This window comes from Pteropus alecto, unplaced genomic scaffold, assembly GCF_000325575.1.
Source record: "Pteropus alecto unplaced genomic scaffold, ASM32557v1 scaffold8, whole genome shotgun sequence".
Taxonomy (NCBI): Eukaryota; Metazoa; Chordata; class Mammalia; order Chiroptera; family Pteropodidae; genus Pteropus; species Pteropus alecto.
Genome location: NW_006494609.1, coordinates 2,331,270 through 2,352,427, shown reverse-complemented (window position 1 = coordinate 2,352,427; position 21,158 = coordinate 2,331,270). Strand labels below are relative to the sequence as shown.

General features: G+C 34.2%; 1 protein-coding gene and 1 long non-coding RNA gene across 2 annotated transcripts in view; one reads left to right on the top strand and one right to left on the bottom strand.

Moving 5' to 3' along the window:
- LOC112473644 overlaps positions 1 to 21,158 on the top strand; it is a 36,483-nt gene that overhangs the window by 10,046 nt on the left and 5,279 nt on the right. The window contains exon 2 of the long non-coding RNA XR_003044085.1: positions 11,949 to 12,042. This is a non-coding gene — a long non-coding RNA (uncharacterized LOC112473644). The remainder of the gene's footprint in view (positions 1 to 11,948; positions 12,043 to 21,158) is intronic.
- PTGR2 (prostaglandin reductase 2) lies at positions 1,342 to 20,500 on the bottom strand. Its single transcript, XM_025041968.1, is given in 11 exon segments — positions 1,342 to 1,418; positions 2,189 to 2,228; positions 2,980 to 3,067; positions 3,903 to 3,969; positions 3,972 to 4,017; positions 4,796 to 4,994; positions 6,112 to 6,293; positions 10,703 to 10,894; positions 14,598 to 14,716; positions 15,819 to 15,899; positions 19,919 to 20,500. Coding segments are annotated over 10 exon segments (1,050 nt in total). The 5' UTR covers positions 15,859 to 15,899; positions 19,919 to 20,500.

Genomic DNA, 21,158 nt, shown 5'->3' with positions numbered 1-21,158 from the left:
TTTTTCAACTATAGTTAGCAAACAATAATATACCAGTTTCAGTTGTACAACCTGGTAATCAGAGACCCACATAACTCACAAAGTGATCACCCCACTAAATCTAGTACCCCTCTTCCCCCTTACACATTAATTACATTATTAACCCTCTTCCCCATGCTACACGCTACATCTCCATGTCTATTCTGTAATTATTTGTACATCTTAATCCCTTTGCCTTTTTCTCACTTCCCCAACGCCCCCTCCCATCTAGTAGCCCTCAAAATATTCTCTGTATCTATGAGTTTATTACTGCTTTTGTTGTTATTTGTTCTTTAGATTCCACATGTACATGAAATCATGTGATATTTGTCTTTATCCTTCCCATTTTATTCAGCGCAATACCCTCTAGCTCCACAATTTTTTTGTTTTTAAAGGGTTGATTACAATGAAAACAAACTCTTTATTTAAAGGTACATTAGTCAGTCTTGCACACTCATGGTTATAACCACTTGTTAATTTGTCCAGTCAGTCCTGTCATTTTCTGAAGCTGTCTTGTTTAAATCTTTTTAAGCACCTAAAACTCCAAGTGATATTTCTATCTATTTGCGGTTGAAAATTTTAGTATTTGACAGTATGTCCCTGCTAACCTAAAATAAACATGCTTTTATCAATAAATATTAGAGCTTTTAGGCTATACAGTAAACTATTTGGCAGAACATGAACAGATCATCTCCTGTAGTAAATCTAGTCTCTCCATCAACCTAACCAACCTCAGTTCTCAAACTACTCCTAACACAAAGCCTCTGCTCTCCTATCCCAAAAACTGTTCCACAAGCTCTGAATTCCCCCAATCCCCTATACAAACACCCTGCCATTGAGTCCCTTTCCATCTACAAAATGTAAAGGCTATCCAAATGCTATTCTTAATCCAAATTTCAGTTCAAGAATTATGTAAAGCACTTACAGTTCAATAAATATTTACTAAGTGCCTTCTCAAGCATTCCATTTTAAATAAATGTTATTAATTTTAAAAATCTGTTTTGTATGATCCATTAACAGTATCAAATCTCCAGTGGTTTCAGAACATCTGATAAAAATATCACATGTAATATTAGTTTTAGCAAAAGGAAGAAAAACACATTGAATTCAATCTATTATTGTAAATAATCATGTTGGCTGTAGACTGCATACATGATATTGAAGATAATAGGAAAGAATTATGTTATGCAACTAAAAAAATCACCTCTAATCACACTTAAATCAAGCCATCTGTACTCTTAAGGTCTTTTAAATGTATCTTGAAAATCTTTTGCAAAATGGAAATAAATCTATGTATTTCCTTGACGAAGACATTTATAGAGATTACAAAGAAGTTTATTCTGGATTGCAGACTGTCTGCTTTCCAATGTTGCCTTCTGTCATCACGGACTGCAATGCAGCTAGAAAGGAAAAAAAAACTAGATTATCTGAAAACATAAATGTCACTATCATATATGTTTATCAGTAGGTTAGACAATTAATTTGAATTACTTCAGATATTTTAATATTAAGTATTGAAGTAAATGGTATGATAAAAACTCAAAACACAAAGTTACAGGACAACTCACCCAATTAAGATCTTAAAAAATTGTTTTTATCCAAATTAGAAATGTTTAATTGGTATTCACATCAATGTTCACTGTTTACAGAGTCTGAAGACTAGAGAAAAATAAAATGCCAGCAAAAACAATATTTGAATAACAGTTAAAAATATTAAATATCTTATAACATTTTACAAAGTGAAATACACATCTGTTATGCCAGCAAAATAAGTGAAATTTATATTTCTGTTTAGTAAACATTAACAAAATAAATTTTTTTCTGAAAAAGAAAATAAATCAATTTGCTTATTATAATTTGATGATGACTTAGAGCCATTCAATCAATCTGAAAAAGTTACCTAGAGTCAGCTAAATGACTTTCATGATTCTTACTTTTTTCACAAGCTGTTCACAAAAACACTTTATGATTTGAAATGTGAAAACAATACCTCTTAAATACCACTAAGTTTAACTTTCATGGAGTTTGATTGAGATATTTAAGGAAAACTATAGGATAGTTTTACAAGAAAGAAAGAATTTCAAAAGAAAAAACAAAAGTAGAATTAAAAGAAAAAAGATTATTTGTGCTGAAGACATATATATTGTAAATAAATCTACATTCATCTTACCTCCCATGTTTTCCAATCCATTTATCATAGTTTCTTTGATCTGTAAATCAAAATAACTATATTTAGTATCTTAGACTTCAAAGTTTCTCCTTAATAATTCCCATTTTTGTAAAAAAAACAGCAATACTTTTTAGCACTTTCAGTCTAAAAATATTCATTTCATGTAGGTAGCCCAGAAAGGTTTCCTATTAATTAATTTTTTAAAATAAAATCCTATCTTCCCTTTATCTAATCTTCACTTGGTAACAGCACAAGCTATACACCCTCCTTTCCAAAAACAAAGTATATAAGCACACACACATATAACTTTGCCTATCATTTGTAGGTTTCAAGAACATGCTAGGTCAGAGGCTCTGAACCCCAGATTAATAACTCCTAATTTTCAACGAACAACCAAGAGATATATCAGAATGTCCTAGGAGGGCAGGAAAGAAGTATGGTACTGGAGAGGTAGGGGTACTACTAGGAGGTATTTATAAGATTTTCGAGAAAGGACAGCTTCTAACATATAGTAGCATTCCAATTTGGGGGAAAATCCTATTGATCTTACAATCTAAGAAAGGTAAAGGCTAATAAAATTTTAGATAAAGGGAATAATAAGAGAGGGTTTCTCAACTAGAAGGTTATACTCGCCTAGGAAGTAAAGTTAATTTACAATATTTAGTACACTTTCCTTTTGTAGAAATTTTTATTATGAAACTAGTACATTTGCTATAATAAATTCAAATAATACAAAAATTTATCAAATAGCAGGAAGAATAATATTGATAAAGAATAGAAGCAAATTCTACCTTTAGCTTTCCTTCTTTAAACCACTGACTCAGCTGTAGAGTACCAGACTCAAATTTGTCCTTATAATTTAACAACAGAAATCTTTCTCTATAGTGGGAAAGAAAAGAATAATAATCAGAAACTAGTAAGGGAGTAAAAGTGTCCAAAATCAAATCATTCCAGAACTTTAATATCTGTTAATCTTTCAAACATTAGAACTTAATCACACAGAATCTGGTCAAATACAGTTTTAGGTGTGGTTACAGGTATAAGTGTAGCGCACTTCTATTGTTTTGTCTGCCTAACATCTAGGTAATAGCACTGTGGTACTAACACTGATTTTACTTTGTGGGTAACATCCTTTCCCTATCCTCATGTGACCAGGCCAGTCTGAGCCAATAAGTATCAGCTTTGGGACTTGATAAAACCACAATAAGAGAGCTGTTCTCTTTTTGCTTGGATTGCTAAACTAGTAAAATACAATTTAAGAGATAACGAGTCATCCTCTCGCTGCTCCTGCAAGAGGAGAGCCTGCAAGGGAGCAGAGCCAACCCAGAAGGAAGCACAGCCCAGAGGTGGAGAAAAACTGAGTCGTGACACCACTACGCAAACTCTTTATCCAGCCAAATCTAAGCTAGTACTGTACTAATGTACTTCTCAGATACATGAGCCAATAAATTTCCTGTGCACTTAAGCCAATATGATTGAGTTTCTATCATTTGCAAAAAAAGGAGTTGCAAAAGACTGATAGAAAAGCTGCATTTTTAAAAGTTTTCTGCCAGGGAAGCTAGTTAACCCAATCAAACCTTAAATATTGAACTGACTTAAAATGGATATTTTCAAGCTTTATTTAATAATAAAGACTTATACATGAAGAACAATACATTTCAAATAATCTATGATCTTTAAACCTCTTGAATTTGGTAATGAGAAAGGGCAGAACACACTTTGTGATGTTTTTTTCAAGATTGCTTCTACAGCAGGGGGTAGTGGAGGATAAAGCACATCTTGTACTGAGAAATTTGACCACACAGGATGATGTGCCTATTCTGATTCATCTGTTCAGAGAAAACTAATGATTATACCCTGAGATATATCCCTCTCCTATATATATGATTTTATGGCTATCTCAAAGAAAGCCTCCATGACTACTGTACTTAATCCTTTAGTGCCAATTAATTTTGTTTTAAATGTACTCATTATATGTTTAAGAGTTTTAATTTGCTGGAAAATAAGTCCACTCCAAAGGAACATAGTGGTAAATGAGAGTTCGGTAATCAGCAAAAGAATTACATTAGCTGTCATTGTTGCTACTTTCATCAGTAGTAGTAAAGTATTTCTTTGGATTTAAATAATTTAACTTTGACTACAAATAATTTTACATATAGTAAAAGACAATGTAGTGTTAATTGTTAATAGCTGATGTTGATATTTATAACATTGTCAATAAAAAGATGTTAAAACTTGCAATCTATGAAAATCTACTCTCTACCTAAAGTCAGGGGCCATGACTAGAGTTGGTTGATGGTGAGTTAGGAATCTGAACTTCACCATTTGTACAACTTAATTTTTCACAAAAATAAATTGCAGGTGAAAAATATAATATTACTAGCGAAGAACTGAAATTGATGCTCACAGTGCAAAACTGCAAGCAAACAGAAGTAGATATATCAGCAAGCACTTCTGTATCAATTACAGTACTTATCATCAAGTTATTTTTCACAGTAAACCCTACAGTTTTATAAAGTTTTTTCTCTCTCTCAGTATCAGGTAAAGCAATATCACATCAAATAAAAGGGAGTATTCAAATTTATAACAAACAAATCAGCAAACAACCTGACTTATCACTGCATCACCGATGTCACCACCAACATTGTCAAAGTAAACATCTACTCCAGCTGGGCATAATTCACGGAGCTGTTCTGCCACATTCCCATTTTTATAATTAATTGCATCATCAAAGCCCAGTTCTGAGGTCAAAAGGAGGCACTTCTTATATGTTCCACAAATTCCCACCACTCTGGAACAGGCCCATCAAATGGTCAGTCCAGGGGGGAATTTTTGAAAATTAAACAACTTTCTATTGTTACATTTAAATTTTAAAATGTGAAAGTATAAAAGATATTACAAGTATATGAAAATGTTCATCACAATTTAGGTTAGATTACAGGGCTTTCAGCTAAAAGTAATTTGAAACGGAACAAATACAATGTCATTCTTAAAAGCATTAAGACTGAATAAAATTAACTTAGTTTGAATGTTAAAATTTCACCATTTAAAGCTGATTTCGTAAAGGAAATAGTCGGACCCAAAACATCACTAACTTGCACTTCAATATTTTTCAGTGGTTAGATCTTGAGACTATTATGTATGCCAAGTGAAATAAGTCAGACGAAAAAAGAGAAGAACCATATGTTTTCACTCATATGCAGTATACAAAACAAAAAGCAACAAATAAACAAAATGAACAAACAAATAAAAAATTCATAGATACAAACAAAAGAATGGTGGTTACTAGAGGGAAAGGGAAGGTTGGGGGAGGACAGACCAGGTGGTGAGCACACAATAGATTATATAGATGTCATATTATAAAGTTGTACACTTGAAATTTATATAATGTTATTAACCAATGTCACCCCAATAAATTTCATTTAAAAAATTTTTTTAAAATATTTTTCAGGCCTGAAACTAAAATCACTACTAAGATAAAATGTTTCGTTTCAATGATTTCATAGTATAAAGTATATCGTTTTTATAAAAAAACAAAGCACTTTATAAAATTGTCATAATATTTACTGTATTTCTAGAATCCAATAAGTGCTTCCTTATTTGAAATTTTTTTTTTTATATAAGATGAGTTTGTTTTTTCATGCATGGATTCCAGACAGGTACTCTGATTTTCTTTCTTATATTGTTGAATAGAGCAATGCTCCAGCATTTACCATGTCTATTTTTGATTAATAGGAAAAAGATACAAAAATCTACAACATTTTTCATGTTGTTATAAAGATAATCTAAGCAGATAATAAACTCATTTCTACCAGAAATCTGTAGAATCATATTATAAATTTGTTCAATTTTATATTTTAAATTATATACATGTATCCAAAGATTCAATTATGACTACTTTTTTAGAAAATCAAATAATGCTCAGAAAATTTACCTGCCCAGCCAACGATCCACACGCACCAGCAGCCCTACTAACAACCATTGTCTGATTAGCTCCAGCAGTTACATGACCTTTTTCTTGTATTCCAGTAAAGGATGTCAAACCAGACAAATCTATAGCTCCAAGAAAGTATGAAACATGTCCATTCACAAGTTGCGGGTCTACCTAAAATGAAATACACACCTTTTAAAAATAACAGTAGGAATTTCTGTTTTTATTTTTAATTTATTTATTTTAATTAGTTTCAAGTATACACTACATTGGTTAGACATCTATATAGTTCATAAAACGATCTCCCCAATTGCTCTCTCCCTCCCCTGACCCTTCACTTAGCCAGCGTGTTAATGCTAAGTACATTCTCTACACTGTGCTCCCCATCCCCGTGACCATCTATCACCTACTAATTTGTACTTCTTTAACTCTTCAGCCCATTCTCCCAGCCCCCCAGTACCTCCTCTCCTCTGTCTGTCACCAAATTTTCCACTCTATTTGTGAGTCTGTTTTTGATTAGTTTGTTCTTTTTATTCCTTAGATTCCACATATAAGTGCAATCATATAGTGTTTATCTTCCTCTGTCCAACTTAAATACCTTCTAGGTCCATCAAAGCAGTATCTTTTTCTATCCCCTTCATTTTCATATGTAGGGATCTTGTTTTCTTATCCTTTCAGCCACTCTATCTTTTGGTTGGAGCACTTAATTCTTTTTCATTTAAAGTACTTATTGATAGGAATGTAGTTGTTACCATTCTTTATTCCTGTTTTTGATACATATTTTTTCTTCTTAAAGAAGTTCCTCCAAAATTTCCTGTAATACGGGCTTGGTGGTAATAAATTTCTTCAGTTTATTTTTGTCTGGGAAGCTCTTTATCTGTCCTTCAACTCTAAATGATAGCTTTGGTGGATAAAGTATTCTTGGTTGTAGATCCTAAGTCTTCATTCTGTTGAATATTTTTTGCCAAGCTTTTCTGTCCTGCATAGTTTCTTTTGAGAACTCAACTGCCAGTCTTCTGGGTTTTCCCTTATGAGGAAAACTATCTGTTTTTCTCTTGCTGCTTTTAATATGCTTTCCTTATATTTAAGCTTTGGCATTTTAATTATGATGTGTCTTGGTGTGGACCTCTTTGGATCCCTGATTTTGGGAATTCTCTGAGCTTCCTGGGGTTTTATATCCATTTCCTTCACCAGGTTAGGGAAGTTCTCCATCATTATTTCTTCAAACAGCTATTCGACATCTTGATTTCTTCAGTTACGCCGATCAGATGGATATTTGAACCCTTAATAGTGTCTCATATGTTTCTTAAATTATTTTTATAGCCTTGGCATCTTATCTCTTGCCATTCTGATTGTGTGTCCTTGGTTTCTCATTCTCTATATAGGAAATTTGATCCTTTTCTTTATTCACTTTGTTTATTCCTTTGTTTATTCCATTTAATATACTTCTCATCTCAGATAATGTGTTCATTTCAGATTGGTTCTTTTTTATAATTTCTATTTCCATTTTTATGCTTTTTATCTCTTTATTGAAGTTCTCGCTGAATTTATCTACACTTCCCAAAAGTTCATTGAACATCTTTATAATCAGTGCTTTGAACTGTGTGTCTGTTAGATTATTTGACTCCATTATATCTGGATCTCTGTTCTGTTCTCTCATATGGTTTCTGCTTCTTTGTCTTCCCATTTTGGCTGCCTTTCAGTCTATGTTTCTATGTACTAAGCAAAGCTCCTAAGTGTCCCAGTCTTATTAGTGTGGATTTGTGAAGTAGGTGTCCAGTGGCACAATCCTGAGAGGGGTTCAGCTGTAGGCCAAATTTAGCTCAAGCCTCTGCCCCTCTGGGGCCACCTGTTAAGATTCAGCAAGCAATCCACAGACGCTGTGCTTATAATTTCCTCAAAAGGCCACACTAGAAACCGAGGCCAGCTGCCTCCAGTGTGAGTCTAGGCGCTGCTCAGCAAGGAGCACCGAGACAAGCTGCTATACACTGAATTGTGTCCTCCTGTGGATGAAAAAGATGTTCTACAGAAAGTAACCTCATAGGTGATGTGATCATAAATTCCTCACTGGAAAGGTCATGGTGGGTAGTCAAACCTCTGGTATGTAACTTCTTTAGTAAGAGGTTTATCTTTGTTTTAAGCAAGCCCTGTCCACTGTTCTTGTGCACTGAGGTTAACACACCTTTGAAGTAAGAGTAACCACTCTCAAGAGAGCACATAATCTTGTTAACTATCCTGTAATCCAATCTTTGCTTTGCTTTTTCCCCTCCGTAATTTCAAAATGCATAAAAGAAACTGCAAAATTGAAATTCTCTGGAGCATTTGAGATCTTGCTTCCCAGCAACTGTCATCAGTTTGATTCATATTCTTATAAAAATCCTCTACAGGTTTCAATATTTCCTCCATGGACACTCCTAAAATTCATATCTTGAAGACTAACTTTTAATGTGATTATATTTGAAGATAGGGCCTTTAAGGAGATAATTAAGGTTAAATGAGGTCTTAAGGGTGGGGACCTAATCCGAAAGGATTATATGTATAAAGGATTATATGTTTTTATAAAAAGAGGAGGAGACAGCAGAGATCACTTTCTCTGCACATGTACGGAGGAAAGGCTGAATGTCACGTAAGGACACAGCGAGAAGGCAGCCATCTGCAAGCCAGGAAGAGAGACTTCACCAGAAACCAAATTTTCCAGCACCTTGATCTCAGACTTCTAGCCACCAGAGCTGTGAGAAAATAAATTTTTGTTGTTTAAGCCACCAGCGGTACAAGCAGACTAATAACCCAATATAGTTTCTAGAATAGTAAACCATTCTTCAGTCTTGTTAAAATTCTATAATTCAGTTGAATAAAGTAAAAAACAACTGAATATCATTTCTCTTTATAGTAAAAACGAAATAAAACTTTTAAAATAAAACTTCCACGTAAAACACAAAATATTCTTTCTTGTCAATGCCCCAAGTATGTTGAAAGAGAAGAAGGACTTAATGGGAAAACACAAGGCAAAGTTGGGAGGTTTTTAAATCTAAGCAGTTCCAAAGTAAACATTTATCTATATATAAAAAAAAAAAAAATCAGCTACAACTCTAACAGTTGTCGTTACTCATGCTTAAAATGTACCATAAAAATGTAAGGATGATACAATTTCTTCTAGTTTAATTAGAAAATAAAATGAAGTCTCTCTTAACTTAATAGCATTTTACGTTTATATGTTTACCAGGCCCTATTGGTAATTAATTATACTGCTCTAACATCTTCTGTGTCTGTTTTCTTATCTGTAGAGTTTGGGAGAATTGAAAAAAAAATAATATAGAAAGACTCCCTACCATAATGGTTTTATAATAACTTTTTAAGGAATTGAACAACTTCTGTAAAAATGTAATAAACCACCAAAAGGAATCGAGATTCATTACCTTAGTTTGATTTGTAGTTAAAATGCCACAAAGAAATAAAATGGAATAAAAAGAAATAAAAAGTTTGTATTCGGCAATTTTAAATGGCTATCAATTAAATCTGGTGTGTAGATAAAGGTAATGAAGACTTAAGTCTACAATACATAGAAAAGTCTACAGTACACAGAAATATTGCATGTAGGTAATATTTATTAGTAAAGCTAGTATAAAAACAGTGTGAATTAAGTTTGTGTTCGGCAAATATCACATTTTCGTCCCTTCTGAACTCCTCTTTCTCATTTCTAATACCTACTCCCAAAGCTCTTTTAAGCTCTCCCAATTGCTCAGTTTCCCATAATAGCACAATGATAGAAGACAGAAACTGCTGAATATTTCTTTTTCACTTCCTGCTAAGAAATTTCTAGTTAAATTTATTTTACTGGTACTACCCAATGTATTTTACTAGTATTACAAATGATTGCATAACATCTCCCATGTCATTTGTATCTTAACAGCCACCTTTAACTAATTATAAAAATGTGTAATAAAAAAATACTAACATTTTATAAATCCTTTTACAAAACCTTAATCTCACTGGTCATAGCATTTAATTTTCATATTCACTGTAAGATAGCTATTATTTTCATTTTGCACATAAGGAAACTGGGGTTCAGAGACATAAAGTAATTTCCTTGATGACGTATATTAGGTTGAATTACATGAAGCTGCCAATTTTTGTAGGTCAAAACAGACTAATATTTGTCATCAACCTAACAGAAGCTGAACTCAGGATTTCTGACACGAGATAGAATTTCAAGCACAAACCAAAGGAATTAAGTTAAGTGACAATTTCTCAGGAAACTTTAAAGCATACAACCATAAGGGGCCTTAGAATTTTTAGTATAAAATATATTTTGGTGCTTATCGCTCAGGTTTTATTTTATACATATAAAATTTGGGAAATAAATTAAATATGAAAAATAACACCATTCATTGGTAATCTAAGAACTGTCAAATAAAGTTACAGCCAACAGGAGAAAAGAAACAAAGGCTTTCCACATTTTACAGCTATCTAAAAGAAAATATATGCTTTTATGTTTTCCTTGCTAACAAACAGAAGTGAATGGCAAATGCACAAAGTAAAAATTACAGGGGGAAAAAGATTGGATACTCTACGTTATATATCACCTTTTCAATGCTATTTCCATCCAGAATAACCTTGGTTTGCCAGGGCCAACAGAAAGAAGTCACAAAATTGCCTTTAGTAAAATTTGTGTGTTTGCTTTCTTCTATAATCCCAATACTTCTACCATCAACCCCTTGAGACAGCTGCCAAGGTTTCATATAATCAGCCCCAGTGTCTTCCTTCATTCTACAACGCTAAAAAAAGGGACACATTGATTAGAATAATTCTGCCTGATAATACTGAACCAGTTTACTAATTTACCCAGTGACTAAAAGAAAGATATATAATAAGTAATGTTAAGTAAAGTATTAATCACATAAAAATTATCTTCATTTCCCTCTTTCAGTTATTTTTTATCCTGAAAAAAATGTACCCTTCTAACAAGAAGTATAATTAAAAAGGAATTTAAGAATGTACTAAAATTAGAATGTGGTGATAGTTCACAATGTTGGGAATAGACTAAAAACCACTGAATTGAACATCTAAATGTGTGAATTATATGATATGTAAATAAGCTGTTAAAAATTTTTAAAAAATACTTAAAGAAATTTAAGTAATATTATATATATCACGCTAGTAAAAATAATATAAAATACTATGCCAATAGTTTCAATGGATCATAGCAAATTAGATACACTTACATATTGCTGATAATATTACAGAAAACAAACTAGTAACATACAAAACCACAATAGCACTTATGTCTTTTGGCCTAGCAATTCTACTTCCCCGATAGAAATAAAACAAAAAGAAATGAAACTTTTAATACAGTTGTTTATCACAATCCCATCCGAACTCCTCTTCCTCATTGCTAATACCTATTCCCAAGGCATTTTTAAGCTCCCCCAATTGTTCAATTTCCCATGATAGCACAATGAGAGAGAAAACTTCGACTAAGCACTACATCACACCCCTAACCTCAGGTGGATGTTCTCTATATTTCACAAAGACAAAATGCCACAGTCGCACCACACCCTTCCATGGGACTGAGGCTGAAGACTTCCTGTGTAGTCAAGGCTTTCTTCCTGTGGTTCACTCTTGTTTCTCTCATGAAGCCAAGGTGTAGAGGCCTACAGTATGGTCCAGGAGATAGAAAGGAGATCGAAAAGATGGAAGGTTGTTTAATTAAGGGGGCCCCATATGGTTTAGTTCAGTTCACCAGAGGAAAAGACCAAAGAGGAAATTGAGGCAGAAGCTTCTGTGGGAATATGCTATGCTTCTGCTTGTGTGCCCTCCCATGTATTCTAGGAAGGTGATGCAGCAGCCATGGATACCGGCCAGACCAAGGACCTGACTCTTAAACAAGGCTAAGAAGAAAAGTAGAACAAGTAATTCTCTATAGGTAAGCAAATGATGTCAAGAAAATAGAATGTTCTATAACTACCAAAATAATGATACTTGGACTAGTTTTTCATATGAAGATATTTATATAAAATCACTTAAATATGAAATCAAAATAGTATATATACATTAAATGTAATCACGTACAATACTATAGATGCATGGTAATTAAAATTAGCTGTAAATTTGGAATGATATAAAATTTCAATGATTTAATGTTCATTAGATTCCCATTTTTCCTTTTAAAGTTATGTTTTTTGGTTTTTGGTTTTTATTTTTTTAGACCAATGTCTAGTGAAGGCAAGTGATTACTACAGTTCCCAAGTGGACAGGCACATCACGCCATACAAGGCCACCTGGGGAAAGAAATGATTTTCTTCCTTTCTTAATATTTAATAAGCACCATGCTAGTCACTGGAGATAAAGTGATAAATAAGACCTTTGTCTTCATAAGTTTACTTTTCATCAGGGAAGACAGATCTCTAATAACTACACAAATATGTGTTAATTACAATTAGGATAAATGCTGAAGGTCAAGGTACTGTTTTGAGAAAATGTAACAGAAAAGACTGTCCTGAGGGTTCAGGGTGATTTAACCAAAGCAAATCTCTTTAAAGCAGGCTTCTAGGGAATAACAGGGGTTATTCCTAGGTAAAGAGAAAAAGGTGGGAGGAAGCTTTTAGATGGAGGAACAGCACATATGAAGGCTTGTTTTAATTTATACCTGGGATTTTGTTTTAATCAATTATGGTAAGATGACAGAAACAAAGACAATTGCCTTGAAGAAAGAGTTTATTATTTATAATTCCCAAATGAAGAGGCACATCATATGCAGGGCCACATGACGAAGTAACAGAGTTAGTCAGAAGGCAAAAGCAACAAGAGGAAAGCATGGCCGAGTCTTTATTGTGGTTTGAGAGAAGGAATGCACAAGGCAGGGTAGGCAAGCTTGAGTAAATTTAGGATTAAATAGTTTGAATAATTTGGGTGAGCTCTGGCTTACAGGGGTGGTTTCTAGTTGCCTCATACTGGCCTTGTGGTTTAGGGCAGGGAAAATATCGGGATGGTATGTGAGTTGGAGGAAGGAGGTGGTTGGAGTTATGGGTTTTAGATTGATTGATTTACATATGAAAGGTGTGTCCCAGGCAAGTTGTTTATTATCTCTAAAAATTAGCTAGCCCTGAGAAAGGCAGTCTCTCCAGGATTAACGAAGCCCCTAAGGTATGAAAACATCATAAAATACAAAAAATAAGAAGCATGATTAATACAAGGCATGAGCAAAAAGGGGCACTGGTGTGTTATCAAAGAAAGAGGCCCAGAAGCAAGAAGGAGAATGCAAGTATATGTTTAGAAACAGGAATCCAGAAAGAGATTATAACTTGCCTATTTGATACCAAAATCAGGTAAACCATCACCAGAAAAGAATAGTAGCGAACCAAATTCAGCAACATATCAAAGGAATTACATGCCAGGAATCTCACCAAGTGGAATTTATTCCATCTGAAAATCAATGAATGTAATAAACCATATCGATGGATTGAAAAACAAAAACCACATGATCATCTCAATAGGAGCAGAAAAAGCATATGACAAAATCCAAAACCCCTTCTTGGGGGAGGGGGTAATGAGGATTTTATTGTTTAACAGGCACAGAATTTCTGTTCAGGATGATGAAGTTCTGGAAGCGATAAGTGGTAATGGCTGTACAATACTGTGTGTTCTTTATGCAACTGAATTTCACACTTAAAAATAGTTAAAATGATATATTTTATGTTATATATATTTTACCACAATAAAATAAAAAACACCCCTCATGATAAAAGCAGTCAATCAACTAGGAATAGGAGGAAATTTCCTCAACCTCATAAAACTGATCAAATCTAAGCTACAAAAATCCCACAGCTAACATCATATATAATGGTGAAAGACAGAACGCTTTCTCCCTCAGATCAGGAACAAGACAAAGATGTCCACTGTAGTCACTTCTATATAAACACTGTACTGAGTGAAGGTTCTAGTGAAGGCAAAAAAAATGAAATAAAAGGTATCCATATAGGAAAGGAAGAAGTAAAACTACCTCTGTTTATAAAATCTAAGTCCATGTGCCTGATGGCTTCTCAGCTGCAGTCCTAGGCCATATATACCTTTTCAATAAATATCTTTTATCTAGAAGCAGCATAAGTGAGTCTGTTCCTTTCAAAAAGAGACCAACAAGAACGAAAGTCTTGTACAGAGTCTGCCTTGTAAACTGGATCAGTCTGAGAGAATTTCCCATCCTAATTTACTATCTTCAACTTTTACTTACTATTGAGAAGTGATCTGGACATTTGGAAGAACCTGATTAACCACATGTACTACTATTACGAAAACCTTTCTACGACATTCCTTAATGACACTAGTGAATAAAAACAAATGTAAATCTGTAATCCACAGGTGTCAATATATAATTGCCCAACTATTTATTAATCACGAGAATTGCACAATAACATGTAGATGCAACATAAATATACAAAAATAAAATTAATTTTCACCAAGCCGCAAAATCCTGATTCTTACCATATAAGGATCCACAGAAAGATAAGGAGTTCTGACTTGTCCTTGTCCTTTATTGATATTATCTGGTAGATTTACTTCTTCTACTTGGAAATTCTCTGCCACTGGATTACTATTTTTTCGTAAAGTATTAGGTAAAAATATAAAATCAAAAACTCACTTTCCTATGTAATTATTTATTATTCTTTAAAAGGTCTCTCTAGAATTCAGAGCACTCTCTTTTAATACAGGCATGAATAAATCTATATTGTTTTGTAATTTCTCTGTAACGCAGCATAAATTTTTCAAATAATTTTAATTACTCTTGATTTTCTCCAAGAAGATCCTTTAGAATATTGCTGTCGACTTCAAAATATCTTTTTTAAGATGACTACAGGTAAATCACTCTTCTGTTCTAAAATTTAGGAGGATTTCAGAAAGCCAAAAATTATAGCCAATTTTTTTTAAACTATGAAAATTAAAACTTACAAGCAGAAATATCACATCAGCCAAAGAAAATAGGTAAACATTCCTTCCTCATGTTAAGAAGAAAACAAAAATTTAATGAATGCAATATTTTAAAAAGTCTTGAAAATTAGAAAATTTGAAATATGAAAAGAAAAATCTGTAAGCAGCAAACGTCATCACTAAAAGTATACTCTTACTCAGTTATGTTGAACATAAGCAAACTTCGTATTCATTAAATCGTCCCTTTTCTTAGATGAGAATAGAATGTAAAGATTTTAATCTAACTGCTCACTTTACTAAACAAAGGTCAGAAAAAGTTAAGTGACTTCCCCAGGGCACACACTAGATAGGCAGCAAAACTAAGGTAGTATAGGCCCAAATCTCTCAGTTTGCTTCCGTACTTGTTTCTATGACTCAGGTTAGATGTCAGCACAGACATAGACCAGTGCTCTTCACTTAAAACAGGAAAGCAAATTTTAAGAATCAATGATACATACTATAAAGAAAATATGAAAGCCACATATATTTATATATTTATAATTCAAATATTGTAAGTCTGAAATACCTTATTTTTCCAACAAATGGCCTCAAGAAGTTATCACTTGAAAAACTCAGTATTACATTGTTTAAAGAATTTCTTCTAATATCTCTGCTAGTGTTAATATCTTCCTACCTCAACTTACCACACTGACATCATATGAATACTTTTGTTCTTCTTATTTGCATTAATAATAATCAAAGACCACAACTGTTCATTCATCACAGATAAATACATACCAGGTCGAGAATTCAATGTCATTCTTTGTACAATCGCCATCTTGTTTGCACAGAGATCTCACCAGATTTCTGTATAAATTCCTACAGATAGAAAATATTTTTAATCACAAGAAAGTTTTGAAATAAAAAATTTAGAAATAAAAAAAAGAAGCACATTTGTGTTTCTGAACCAGGAGAAGAAAAATCATATTTAGGATTAAAAAAATATACAGTCTCCTGTCAGTTTGCCTCCTAAAACAAATATATTAAGAAAAACTAAATTCATTGAGGACTGAGTGGGGCAAAATGTTTCTGGCCTCAGAATTCAAGCACATTCATCTTTATACCATTATTATTAAGCCTCCTACTGTGGCTTGATTTAAAAAAAAAAAAAAGATATATTTTGCCAGAGCTTGCTAGTAGCAAAATAAAAACAATGAGTAACCAAATTTTCAAAAATTGTTACTCACTTATCAAAATGGAAATTTCTTAATAGTTTTGCTTATTACAAAATATATCAAAATATATTTGCTTATTACAAAATATATCAAAAACATTTTCAAATCCTCACCTTATAGGAAATTCTGTAATACAGAATGGCCAAATAAGTAAGTAAAGGATCAGTTTATTCTAGGTTTACAATTTGAGTTACTGAAAGAAGCAAAATGAAGGTCCAGTGCTGGCACTATCTATCTAACTTGGGGGAAATAGCCTTGCTTACCTTATCCATCAGTAAAAATGGGAACAAACCTTTAGTGTTACGATGTTACACTGTTGTGAGTGCTATGAAAAATATATATTCATTTGATATTTAATAATATTTAATATATTATTTATATATTATACATTATAGTGTTTGATATATATAAATATGTATTAATATTTAATAGTAATTTAATCTCCTAACAATCCTATTATTATTATCCCCATTTAATAATAAGCTTTAACAGGTTTAAGCACTTTCCCAAGGTGACAGAACTGAGATTCAAACCTAAGCTGTCTGACATTCCAGAATCAATCTCAACTACCACATAAAAATTTCCATCCTACATGTTTAAGTTATTTGATTTTTAGGATACTAAGCAAATATTCCCTTTTTAAAATTAATATATTAACCACTCCTGTCTTCTCTTCGATATTGAGTTTTCTAGCCTTTGTTACCTAGCAACATTGAGAAGCCCAAAGGAAAACAATTAGGTCAATCTCTTTTTTACAATAGTGCAACAACTTAGCTCCTAGCTTCATTTCTAAATATAAGGATTTTATACAGCAGCATACTTATACATTTGACAAGCATCTGTAAATCCATTCCATGTGATACTTAATAATCCCTTGCCTTATATCACTGGCTAATTTCATTTATACATGACTCTAGTTCTCATCTATTTTCTAAATTTGCAAGATCCTTGAGTTTCTTCATATTTTTCTGTATCCTATAGAGTGCCTGGTTTACATAGACCTTAGATTTACATATAACCCCAAAACCGTTAAATAATCATCATGGGATATTTTCCAAATCTTGTTTAAAATACTATTTATATAATTTACAGAGAACTTTCACACAAATTACATTACTTATTTCTTTTTAATAAAGTTATATAGGTAAATATGTTACCATCCTCATTTTACAGAGGAAGTTGAGGTACAGTTTAAACCCAGGATCACAGAGCAGGTAAGCAGAGGAGTTAGGACTGAAACATAAAACTCATCCCAGATCTCACATGTCCTCACTCTCTCCACTATTTCCGTACACTCTCCTCCAAACAGGGTTTTTACATATACAGCCATACAGTGATGCCCAACTCTCCTGTAGGTACCCTTTCTTAGAGGAGAATTCTGCTCCTAATTAAGAAGTAAACATCTGATGTTAGTGACAGTCTGTAATAAAATAAAATGAAGAACATGGACATATATCCTACTTGCTTCCTTTTTGTAAGGTATATATTTATAATCTCAATGATTTTTATATTAATGGCTAGTTGCCCTCAGTATCTATTCTCTCCTTATAGACACGATGTCACCCAGCTAAAAGACTGCATTTCTCAGCTTCCCCTTAAAACAAATCCCAGACATCTTATGTCAAGTAAAAGTCTCTCAATTATGCATCTCTGATAACAGATTGTTTTAAACATAAACTGCTATGCCATTAACCTAACAGAATTAATAGCACAGGTAATTCCTTAACATTGTCTAATATTTAGTGCATATTCCAATTCCCTGATTGTCTCGAAGATATCTTTTTACAGTTGTTTCATTAGAACCAAAATTCAAGGTCCACATACTACATTTTGAGTCTTTCCTCCTTTTTTATTTCATGCCATTGATTGTTGAAGAAACACTTGTTTCTTCATTTCTTTGTCTTTAGAATGTGCTTTGCCTCCTTATGGTGTCATTTATCTCATCCTTCTTTCTCTCCCCTTACCTTTAACTGGTGATTAGATTTAGAGATATGATTAGATGCAGGTTCAATTGTTTAGACAAAAACGTTCTGTGTGCATCCTATTTCATCACATCAAGAAGTCCAAAATATCCTGTAAAGCTACATATATTCAATATTTCTATTAAATCACACTGTGTATAAATTATGTAAGAATTAAAAAGCAAAGATTTCCAAATTGATGCTGGGTCCAAAGAGAACTGCATTTAAGTGGTTATTAAAGTACCGTGACAGCTAAATTTTCAATCAAAGGAGTCTTTCCAAATCAATTCTCCTATTTGCTCTCTTCCCCAATTACTTTCAATGTATGCTTTAAAATATGCATATCGCTGATTTGTCCAAATACTGCTTATCAGCATGAAAAGTATACCTTTAAAGTTCCCTTCCTCTATATCAAATTAGAAAGTTTTTAAGTGTCAAATACTGAAATTAACTAATGTAGGATAATCACACAATATCCTGCAATAGCACAGCAAACAAGTTTAATATATAAAAAACTTGACTTAGTTACAAAATTAAAATTAAAACTATGGCAAACCAAGTTCTAGATATGAAAGGAAGGGTGGTGGTGGTGGTATATTTACCCGAAATGTGTGCGGGGGGAGGGGGGAAGGCGGTTACTGACCAACATTAAGCAAACCATATTTGCCTGGTATGATATTAAGTGGGTTCCTAATTAGCACTCATATTCCAAAATAATACCAGATCAATATGTTGTGTGAGCGTCTATCTTGCAGCCTGGTATAAGAGAAAGGGCACTGAACTAGGAAGAGCAGAGCACAAGTCCTGGTTCTAATCAGGTGGGGTCTTGTTCTCTGTCTCTTTCCTGAATATTCCCAAGTGCCAGGAACTAGGCTAATGACTTTATAGTCATTATTGCGTTTAGCCCCTCCACCCAAACGCCCTTTAAGGCTGGTACTGCCAGCGTCCACATTTTATAGATGAGGAAAGGGAGGCACAGAGAGGTTGGATAACTTGCCCATGGTTGCACAACTGGTAATAAACACCGGTACCCATACTCGAACATTATATTTACATAATATGAACTTCCTAACAGCTTTTAATAAAACATTTCTCTATCCTGATCTCATCCAATTATTCTGCCACAAATGACTCTGTTGACCACTGCCATCTTATAAAACGTGCAAATCTCTGGTACTTTCTCCATTCTTTCTGGGCAGCCACTCTTCTCTGCGTCTTCTGGTTTCCTCTTTTCCTCTGCCCAAGTCTAATACGTGGGGACTCCTGCATGATTCTTTCCTTCCAGTGACCTCACCTTCTTCTATGGCTCCCACTACCACCCACTCATTTGGCAATTACTACCAATCTGCATCTGCAGCCCAGATTTTCAAGCTGACTTCGCAGATTGTAAACGCCAAGAAGCTAGGGATTTATATCTAACTGGCTCATGGTTGGTGTTCAAAAAGTATATGTTCAATGAACTCCCCAGAGGCACCTTATACGCAATCATGTCCAATTTCTGAGGCTGCTTACTCTCAACAATTAAAAAGAGAGAGAGAGAGAGAGAGAGAGAGAGAGAGAGAGAGAGAGAGAGAGAGAGAGAGGAGAGAATGGGCTGCTTCTGTTGCTTCTCCAGCGTTCCCTATTCCAATGTCCTAGGTATAACGCCAGCAGCTCCAGGAGGAAGCCTGGAGATCACCCTGGCTCCTAGGGCGTCCCTCACCCGCAAGGCCCGACACAACTGCGGGTTCCTCTACCCCGACGTCGGGGTGGTAGGCCGAGTATCCTCACTCATCGCCGCTGAGCTGGAATGAAATACCGCGCGATATGCTGGGCTGCTAGGGGCATCGCTGCGCGACCTCGTTCCTCCGACTGCAGTTCCCCGGCGCTCGGCTAGCCCTGTGCTCCTCGCCCCCTCCTTTCCCAGGGGCGGGCTTTTGAAGTTTATGCAAGTTTCAGTGAGAAGGCGGCAAGCTGCAGAGCCTTAAAGAAGATAGTCACGTATCTGGGCAAAGTGTATTATTGTCTTACCCAGGGCTGGTGCCCTGCGGCCTTCCCTACTGCCTGACCTCAAAAGCAAATGGTCCAACCTTGACCAGTGAGTTCACTTTTAGCAGTCCTTGAAGCAATTTTATTCGGTTTATGGACTTCTCCTGAGCCTTGGACTGGAAAATTGCAGCGCGAGAGGAGCTGTCAAGGCTACCCCTCGTTTTGTGGATGGGGAAACTGAGACTAGAGGAGTCCATGTGTTTGGACCACCTCCGTTTCATCTGGTTGGGGCCGTGCTGAAATTAAAACCGGCTCTCCGCACTGCTGGCCCAGAGCCCTTTCCTGGTTCTTTCTGGCAGGGCTGTCTTTTCTTTCACAAAGAATCCGGAATTCTTCAAGGAAGGGTTATTTAATGTGGTCAGATTGCTCAATTTTATTAATAATTAATTGCTTTCTTTTGTGCTGAACTGGGTTGAGCAAGGCCTATTCCTAGGACAGCCTTGGATCCCCAGGAACCCTAAGGAAACCATCCTGTTTAGGCAGGTGAAAGAATTAATTTTTACATTGTGTTCATGTCAGAGCTAAGAGCTCAGCACAGATCATGGTATTCAGTAGCCGAAAGATAAGTAGAATGGTGATCAAGGGGGTAAGAATCATTAAACAGGCTGGAGTGCCTAGCAACTTCACGTCTTAAATTTTTTACTTCTTTGAGAAAGCTTCAGGAAAGAACTAAAAGGACTTACAAATTTCTATAGGCTGGAGCTTATCTCTTTTATCAGTCCTGTGCAAGCAGACCTTCAATAACCTTTCATAATAACTTGAGCCAACTGATGAAAAAAATGATCAAACAGGCTAAAAATAATAGCATAAAATAAAGGTAGTCTAGACTTTGATCCTAAAAGAAATAGTCTTTTAAAGTAGAAAAGAAACTGCAATATTAAATTAGTTTTGACTCTCGATTTCAGAGCCTGAAA